We start from the raw sequence: 9,801 nt of genomic DNA on the forward strand, positions 1-9,801 counted from the left end.
CTTTTATTTTTCTTCTGCAAACCGTAAGATGAATATTTTGTAATTCTGTATATGATCACTTTGTGGAAGAGGAAAATGTAAATGTTTTTTATGTCAATAAAGCAGAAGAAGAAAAACTGATTGAGAGAAAATTATTTCAGTGTAAAGTAATGAACAACAAAAGAAGCAACAAGTTCTTAGAATATTACAGAAATGTATTTGATAAAACCCCCTGAAGTCAAATTGCTCTTTTCTGATGTCTGTTTTATTATTCTTCTAATTTTCAACCTATTTTAAATATTTGTCTCTCATTTATTTTGTTTTCATCACTTATTTAAATATTTATAAACAATTTTCTGTTACCAGCACTGCTGTATTGTTTTGTGCACTTGTGCCTGACTTAATGTGTACAAATTTTTTGTTGAAAAAAGTTTTTTATTTAAAAAAAGTGATTGAGAGAAGTACGTTTAAATATCCTACATAACATAAACCCCAGTTTTTGTTTCAGGTTTTGCTGATGTGGATGCTAGCTGTACTGTAGCTGTAAAAATGAAAATGAATCACTCATCTTTTTTTCCAATTGTAACTTTGTTGTCAGATTTAAGTTGTAATTTCTATCATGAACATAATTTCAAACTTGAACATTATATTTAAAATGTAAATACCCTGAAATTGACTTTGTTAATGTGATGATTGAATACATTTTTTATTCACAAACATCTTTTTCAAAGAAATTGCTGTTCCTTCATTTCATATTTTTTTAACTTTTTTAATCTCTTCAAAACAGAGAATATGTATAATTATAATAGTCACATTTTTGAAACCATATAGAATTGCTTTTATTTATTTTAATATATCTTTTTATGCTACTTTTATCATTATATTTTATTGTCATTGTCCGTCTATTTGGTATTTCCTGTAGCAAGACTTCATTAGAATTTCAATTCACAATGATTAACATTTGGACTGTGATGAAATGGATTACGTTACCATAAATAAAGTTTGAAAAAAAAAAAGCCAAAGAAAGATGTCTCTATGTCTCATTTATGACAGTTAAAAACACTTTATTCGACTTTAACTCGATTAAATTCCAGGTTTAGCCCGTCACACAGTTCACACTTTGTAGCTAGTCAAAGGCAGCTGAATCCTTTTGGTGCTGAGAGCAATCTGTTTTTATTACCAACAGTATACATTAAAATACTGTGTACACGTTTTCATACACATTTGGGCTTTTTTTTTTTTTTTTTAAACAACTGAAGCATTTGTGTGTTGCACATGGAAGGATCTGCCAATCAGGAACATGAAAAACAAAAATAAGTGTCAGTGATTTCCTCTCATCAGGACAAACAACACACTTTGAACACGTTCTCCGCGTTCTTGGAGTCTTCTTGAAATTGGTGGCATTCTCAAAACCTGTGCTGGGTCTCTTGTCTCAGACGATATACTTGAAGAAGCACAGTAGCATACTTTATGGATGTATTCAAACATGCCATTTTCCTTGTCTCTTGATTTTACATGCCATCATGTGAGCTTACTAACAATGGCTTGGTTGAGAGAGTTCAGCTGATTTGTCCATTTGTCTAAAGCTGTGTAGCGAGCCCCTCCTCTCTTCTGGTAATCCAGTTCTAGTAGCTGGTTGACTTGGTCAATTCGGCCGTGGATTGTGCTGAGAGAGAAACAGAAAGTGAGCAGAGAAGCTGAACAACTTGCAGTATAAAAATAACTCAAATCTGGGACATCACACTGACTAAGAAGTCAGTGCATTAATGCCTCTACTACTTCTGTACTCTACTACTCTAGCTTTTACAGTAGAGCTTCAAAATGTTTCTAGCGTACTATTTTTTGTAGTTAAAAGATAGAGCTGGCAATATTCTATATTTCTCTTATTGTCTACAAATCTAATGTGTCCAAACTAACAATGAATTAATCCTACTTACTAGAATTGTGTGTGTATCCAAAGTCTGATATGTTGTCTTCCTGTTCCATAGAGCTCCGTTGTCCAAAAACTATTAAAAACACCTCAGTGAGACACACCGTTGCACTGGGTTATATGTTCCTTCGTTCCTACCATAGTTTCCTTAGAAACATGGTTCTGTTTACAGAGCTTCGTTAGCTTGTTGTGCTACATAACACAACATCTTGACTTGTGTGGCTCATTTATGTGTTTTTAATAGTTTTTGGACAACAGTGGAGGTCTACCGCACAGAGGAATATGATATATCAGGCTTTGGATACACACACACTACTTGTAAAGTAGGATGAGTTTATTGTTGGTTTGGCTTTAAACATAAGAAAAATATAGGAAATCACAAGCCTTAGCCTTTAAGCAGTACATCTGATCTGGCTGCTAAGTTCATATTATGGGACAATTCAATAAAAACTGCAAAATCGGTGGTATCATTTCATGTGGATACCTTGTTATGTAATCCCCAAAACAATCTAGAAGGCTTCAATGACTTCCATGTTAAAGAAAAAAAACTCCTTAATGGGTGGCATTAACTAAAAGATCACTCTTAACTTTTCAGACAATGATAGAAACTTTTTTTTTTTTTTTTTAAGTTTATGTTCTTTAAGATTTTAATCAAGAATTTTGAGTACATCTACAATCAGAGGTGCTAATGTTTTCATTTTTGTCATTTCCATCAGAGAACCAGTACAGTTTGGATGTGAAGCTGTAAATAGCACATATGACAATCAATTACGTACAAGTTTAGTTTCTTACTAACTGAGACTGACGATTCATTCCGCCTGATTCTCTCAAGGGTCAAAGCATGCAAACTATGAGGAACTATGACAATATACAGGAAGGGAACTATTTTTTTCCCTCAACCACATGAGGATGACACTTACTTATCCAAGATGCACTGTACCAGCAAACTCTCCACATCACACACGTCAATGTTCAGCTCCTGAAACACAGTGTAAAAAAGACAGTATTCATCTTTACAGCTGTAAAGAAGTATGCCAACTAGTATGATTTAACATTAAAGGATGCAAAGCAGGTCATAGGGTAAATATTGTGTTAGACATGTGGCAAAAGACCTGTGGAGAAAATCTGTCAGGAAAGTATATAAACTAAGAATAAATACATACATACATACATACAGAGAATTGATTTGATAAAGCATAAACAGATACCATCTATGTACAAGAATTTGTAATGAATGTGACAGGTGTTCTGTACCGAGAAATACAGCTTGTGACATGAGAAAATACCACTATTACTTCCTCATATTAAAAATGCCTTTGTAGCTCTTCTTCTGTACTCGTTACTGTCATTTACAGTAAGATCTACCCTCGATTATGCCCTGCAGTGTTTCCTCTGTATTCATTTAGCAGTGGTGCTCCACCACAGCAAGAGAAAATGTTAAATCAAAATAAAGACTGTAATTTAGCCTTAATGTTATCTAAAACTCAAGTGTAGTCCAGATGCTTAAGAAGAAGTGATTATATAGTGATTAAAAACATTTTTTACACTAGATCCTTAACTTTAAAACAGATATGGGACAAAACTAGAATTACTGCCCAAAGCACCACAGCTGTTACTAAAATTATAGAGGAAAACTTGGTGATAAAGCAAAAACATTACCATAAAAAAAATAATAACAATTTAGAAGAACACTAATACAAAAATGAATTACAGGAAAAAATGTATTGACTGAAAAAAATACTGAGGCATGAATGTGAAATATCTATTTGTGCGTTCCCCCCCCCCCCCCCAATTATACCTTTTAATACCTATATATTTTCTTTGTTGATATGATAGATTGGCTTTCAATGCAGAACAATTGATAATTAAAAACAAAAAAAATAGAAAGAGGAAAAAGCAACAGGTAAATTCAGAGGACATAATTTTTAAAATCACATGTTCTTACCTTTGAAATGAAAGGGATGTGTATTCTTGTGTACGGTTTGATGAGTTTGATAAGTACTTGAGTTCTAATGTTCCGCAGGAGCTCTGCAACACAAACACCACATTATTATAGCTACACTTTTTAGACAAGACAGTGTTTTTCCAGCGACATTCATAACAAATGTGGACCCGAGTCACGTTCACCACTCACCCTCTATGTGCTCCCTAATGAAGGGGTCGTCCATTATGTTACTGTGATTGGTTTTCAAGATTTTCTCAAATTCAGTGATGTCATTGTTCTGGTAGGCGCTGGAAGGAAAAACAGTCAGTGTTATTATGATCTATACATTGTGTCAAAATGACCCACACTAAACTTCTCATCCTGATAACTGTCAAACACATTCCAAAATATTAAGACTTTTATGTAAACACTATTCTTACAACAACTTTTGGGTGTGCGTTCTCGGTTTCTTGTTTATGCAACATGAATTTTAAATATATGCCTGGAACCCGACCAATTACAGATAGTGCTTGTTATTTATACAACATAAGGACAAAGTAGAGCAAACAAGGAAGCACAAGACAACTAAAGGCTTGGGGAAGACAATAGTCATATTCCATACTTTATATGAATACTATAAAATATACACTAATGTAGACAGAGCACTGCTTTGGAAACTGGTATACATGACATTATTAATTCCTGATAATGTATCAATTTGTATTAAGAGGAAACGATACAAGACATGAAAGATACTGAACTTTATACTAAGTATAAAGATACTGCTCAAACTTTTAGAACTAGAAAGCAATTGGGACGAGCTGAAACATACACACCCAAGGTTACACAGTAAAGGCATCTTGGCCCAAATGATAACGACCCATTCAATACATTATGGGAACATTTTTCATTAATAGCAGTAAAGTGTCCATTTTAATAGTCCTGGCCATCATTTCTGTTTGTTACAATAACATTTTCCTAACGGACTTATTGTGGATGGATGTAAAGGTTATTTTCTGACCAACAGTCCAAAAGCAAAAGATATTCAGTTTTCTGCCATGTATGAAAATAAAAGCATCAAATTCAATCATTTGAAAAGCTGCAACCAGCAAATGCTTGGTATTTTTACTGAAAAAATAACTAAAATGATGATTAAAATAGTTGCCAGTTAATTTTATGATTAATTGATTAAACGAATCGTTGCGGCTCTACACAGATACTCTGGGGAATCTATTATCATACTGTACATAATAGGTGTTAGGAACTGGTGACAATAGTAGCCAATCTCATGCTCTGCTTCCTTCTCCTTTATTAGTTTACTCTCCCCATAAGAACATATTTATGTTTAGTGATGGAGTCGATGGCTTTGTGCCTGCACAAATAAAGAGCCTGCAATGACTCTGTCAGATACAGCCTTAAAACAGCCATTTAGTGATCAGACAGTGAAGTCCTCAGTTCAACCATAATTATCTTAGTCTATTATTTGGAATTTGAAAGGGTACAATAAAGTGCTTAACCAAAGTACAACATTTCAAGTGTTTCCTTTTTTGGGTTAAACAACTACAAGTAGCAGGATTGTCTAATGTTTGCCCATTTGTACTCCTTAGTAAAGCTGTGGCTGCCAAGATAATGTAGATCTCAGGAATAAAATAGGTAAGTAAAATGTTATCACACACAGTAATAATGGCCAACACTACAACAGCAAGACTTGTGCTGTAAACAAAGAAGGGCATTTTGCTATTAACATAAATGCATGCTTACCTTACTAAATTTGTCATTGCTAGGATCTCCGGGTCATTTTTGTATGGTTTGGCCTTGGAAAAAATATGAGAAGTTAAGCGTGCTTCAAAGACTTAAGTACATTTTCACTGTACAAGTACAATAACCACAAAATACTTCAGCAAATCATTCTGATTAGACACATTCTAGCAGAACTTAATTACAAACTCATGTGGCAACCATGCTAGTTTATGTTTTACTCTCTGATTTTTCATATTCTTAAATTGAGTATATGCACAGTATTTAAAAGTAAATGTTTCAAAGTATTACTTCCACACCTCTTGAGAATCAAAGGGGTTGATTCCTGACTTCATCAGCATGTTGGCCAGGACCAGGTACTTCAGGCATGTTGTCCTTCTCGGGCTTCCAGACTCATCATAATTTTTAAAGGCCTCAAAGAAATCTGTGTGAGCTTTCTCAAACTCACCCTCTCTCAGATGCATTTTCCCACCACACTCTGGTCAGGACCAAACAAGCACAGGTCATTCATCAAAAAGCTTTGTCAGTACACAGTGTGATAGTCGTTAGGTAAATATCTCTTGTATGAATGAAGGGATATAAAAACCTGTCTTACCTCGGATCACACCCATTATAAGCGGGTGAGGAATTGCAGACTTAATATGAAGTGACTGCTCATACAGGGCTTTCAATTTCTTGTTGTTTTTTTGCGCCGTGTACATCTGTATTTCTAGAGCATAGATCTCCAACAGCTGCGTGCCTTTCTTCAGATCATCTTCTCCATCATCTGTCTGTTATTGATAGAAAGATAAAACATCCAATTAGTGCCATCATGTCAATCTATGCCATTTTAATCACCTATCTATATCATTAAAGCAGCAGCTGCACGTTTAGGAGAGCACTGCTTTGGTTCAAGAGTCTGATATTCTGGGAAATTGATACTATTTACCGATTATCACTTGCTATTAACACACTTCGTGTGAGATCTCCAAGGAACTAGCTCTATTTTTATGTGTCAAGCCAAGGAAAATACATAATCAGACCAAAAAAAAAAGAGATTAAAGATGAGTTTAATTACCTGACATGACTGGTGAAGTTGTCTGAGGATCTTCTGCAGTTTCCCATACTCTTCTCTCTCTAGGTACAGCTTCCCCAACTACAGAGAGGGAAAAAAAGCATTTTCAAGCACCCACTTTACGGAGAAATGATGAAGTAAGACTACCTGGAATTAGAGAATAACCTTTGTATACCTTTGTGTTAGTTTTAAACCATAGTCTGTCATTTTTTGCATCTTTCAAAGCCTCCAATGTGGTTTCGTAGAACTCTTGGAGCAAGTCCATCTATTAACACAAGAAAGGCATTTCAGTAAGACAGATTTAAAACACCCAGTACTGCAAATTCCGAGAACACAACATGTGTTTTCCTGTCTCGTATTATCTATCCATACCTGTTTGGAGGTAGAGATGTAGTCCAGGATGGAGTTGATGGACTTCTCTGAGTAGTTCCTGGTGACAGCACTTCTGATGTATGTAAGCAGCTGCTTATATCTGTTCATCATCTCTGGAAAGTTCGTCTGCAGAGTTGAGACACACATAAAACCACTTATGAAGAATTCATGACTGAGGGGATATGAGTAAACATATTTTGGTCAGCGTTATATTGCATACCAGCTTGAAGTTGATTTTTATCATCTGTTTCAGTGCTTTGAATCCCCATTCTCCTTTCTCTCCTTCTAGTTCCAATACCTAAACACACAATAACAATAAAAAAAACAAGAGGTGGTAGTGAATTAGTAACTTATGCAGAGATGCAGACAACAGACACCATTTTTATGGAGTACCACTCCACCTTCTGGAAACTGCTGAGTGCTGCTTTGGGATCATCCTCCTTCAATGCTTTGGAGTTGTAGTACTGGTTCTCCAGGTCCACATTTGGCTCTGAATTGCTGTCTTCTGAGTATTCCTAAGTTTAAACACATGTGCATGTCAAAGTTCAAATCACAAAACCCAGTGGTGATGAATTAGACGTCATTAATAGGTCACCACGTTTGCTAACAAAACAATAGCCCAAACGCAGGGCTGTGAATAGCAGACTGTCTCTCAATATTATTCTGCATTTATGAGCCTCGGCTAACGTTAGCCATAGCTTGCTAACTAGCCGTGTGGTTGGCTTTTAATAGCTGGAATTCAACCCCAGTAACAACGCAATGCATAGACCCTTAGTTAGCTATCCAGCATAGTTATTGTTTATTAATATTAGCCGGCTGTACGGCTGCTAAAACTGGCGTTATGTATCGGAGCTAACGTTAAGTCATCCGCTGTCAGCTCCAGGCTTGCTATTAGCCAACAAGCTAACTAAACAGCTAACATTAGCTCGCCCGTGCTGTCGGCACCTCTGGTGTTTTTAACAAACGGTTAAAATGTTCAAGGAAGCTCAATAATTTCAGATGCGAATACCAGGTCGTAGTCTTCTTCATCGTCGCACATGAAATCGTCTTCCATGTCAGACATCTTGTTGGTCTTCCTCGTCCTTATTCAGAGACAGTGAGTCGCCCGGCCTGCGCTGTGTTTTGCAGCGGTGGTGTGTCAGGGTGGCACGGAGCAGCAGGGACTAGTTTCCGCCGATAGATGGTGCTGTTGGATCGCCTCAGATACACCAAAATAACCAGGAACAAGTTTTTTTTTTCCCCAACTGCAGTCGTCTGCATGATGTAAGAATAGGAATAAGAAATACTTTATTAATCCCGAGGGAAATTTAAGATTCACAACAGCACCGTCAAGCGCACATCATACACAACAATAGAATAAAATAAAATAGTTAAACAGTAAAATTGAAAAGGTTGTTATTATACATTGTACAGTAATCACATAGTGTGTAATAAAATGGGAGGAGTGAGATAAATACAAAATAATTAGTATACATTGTGCAATGATTATATACAGAGTATATAATATATAATGAAATAGTAACACTGTGATACCACATTTTAAAGTATTAAGCTTATACTCACTGTATAAAGTCCATTTTTTACTCAACTACTGTTATAAGTACAATTTCTAGGTACCTGTTTTCCCTTTTATGTCTCTTCTGCTTCACTACATTTCAGAGGGAAATTCTGTACTTTGTACTCCACTACATTTATCTGACATCTATGGTTAATTACATGTTGCTTTCCAGATCCAGATTATATACATAATAAAAACGGTTTCCACCAAGAAAATAGAGCAAGAACAAAGTCGAGGACCATCCTAAAATATGAAGAACACCCCTTCAATAATCTCTTTAGTGGACTGAACAGCTCTTCAAGTGCACGGCTGCTCACATCCCAGAAAGATCGACAAGGTCCTGTGTGCCTGCTGCTGTGAAGCTTTTCAATGACATTAAGTGGCCTTCATGATTATTTATTACTGCTCGCTGTTGGGTCTTTTTTTTCTTATACACGTCACTTATCCGTGTGTCCGGTGCTGTCTTTCAAACTGTTTTAACTGTTTTATCCTGGTTTTGATTGTCTTTGTTTCATGTTTTAACTGTTTTATCCTGGCTTTGATTGTCTTTGTTTTATGTTTTAACTTTTTATCCTGGCTTTGATTGTCTTTGTTTGTTTTATGTTTTAAGTGTTTTAGCCTGGCTTTGATTGTCTTTGTTTTATGTTTTTTTCCTCTTGTCGTATGCGTTGGCATGTGGTGACTATTGTAGTTTCCCCTTTGGCAATCAATAAAGTATAAATCCATCTATCAAGGAGCAAGACAAAGCATTTCAGGCAGTCATTTGTATCCACTGCCATCAGACCGAGATCTATAACAAGAATTGTGACAACAAGATAAAAACAGCTGTGAAGGCCCACCACGAGCATAACCATCCCACCACACACACCTTCATCCTCCAGAGCTCTGGACTCGACTATTGCACACAATCGACAATACATAGAAATACATCAGGCCTGTGTAGATACTACTACTGCATATTTTATTTATATTTTGTATCTACTTCACCTGTACAACATAACTACAGCTACACCTACCAGAACCATTACTTCTGCATATATTTTGCACAACTTTTTATTTTTACAATCCACAAGTCAGGTCATGTATATAGCCTAAGTATTGAAATGTTTATAATGTATACATGACATACATATGTTACTTGACTTCTTATTTTGTTTGCATTTATTATTCCTAGTTCTTATCTGTCTCCTTGTTTCCTGCACTGCTGTACCATGCAAATTTCCCCT

The 9,801-nt window shown here is 35.7% G+C and overlaps 1 protein-coding gene across 1 annotated transcript; it reads right to left on the reverse strand.

Moving 5' to 3' along the window:
• Positions 1-1,017: 1,017 nt before the first annotated feature.
• On the reverse strand, positions 1,018-8,200 carry cops2 (COP9 signalosome subunit 2). The gene is made up of 13 exons (XM_044354016.1): positions 8,027-8,200; positions 7,419-7,532; positions 7,238-7,315; positions 7,018-7,143; positions 6,821-6,910; positions 6,649-6,726; positions 6,187-6,361; positions 5,891-6,069; positions 5,595-5,647; positions 4,044-4,141; positions 3,855-3,937; positions 2,830-2,888; positions 1,018-1,645 (listed from the first exon to the last, which is right to left on the reverse strand). Exons 1-13 carry the CDS (start codon positions 8,078-8,080, stop codon positions 1,501-1,503), a joined length of 1,332 nt encoding a protein of 443 aa, XP_044209951.1. The 5' UTR covers positions 8,081-8,200; the 3' UTR covers positions 1,018-1,500.
• Between the last annotated feature and the right edge of the window lie 1,601 nt (positions 8,201-9,801).

Source organism: Thunnus albacares, chromosome 1 (genome assembly GCF_914725855.1).
Source record: "Thunnus albacares chromosome 1, fThuAlb1.1, whole genome shotgun sequence".
Taxonomy (NCBI): Eukaryota; Metazoa; Chordata; class Actinopteri; order Scombriformes; family Scombridae; genus Thunnus; species Thunnus albacares.

Coding starts and splice junctions, on each gene's coding strand:
- cops2 (XM_044354016.1), bottom strand. CDS start 8,080: ATGTCTGACATGGAAGACGATTTCATGTGCGACGATGAAGAAGACTAC. Junction 7,144..7,237: donor TAAAAATCAACTTCAAGCTG/GTATGCAATATA, acceptor TCAACTCTGCAG/ACGAACTTTCCAGAGATGAT. Junction 3,938..4,043: donor CATTAGGGAGCACATAGAGG/GTGAGTGGTGAA, acceptor TTTGTGTTGCAG/AGCTCCTGCGGAACATTAGA.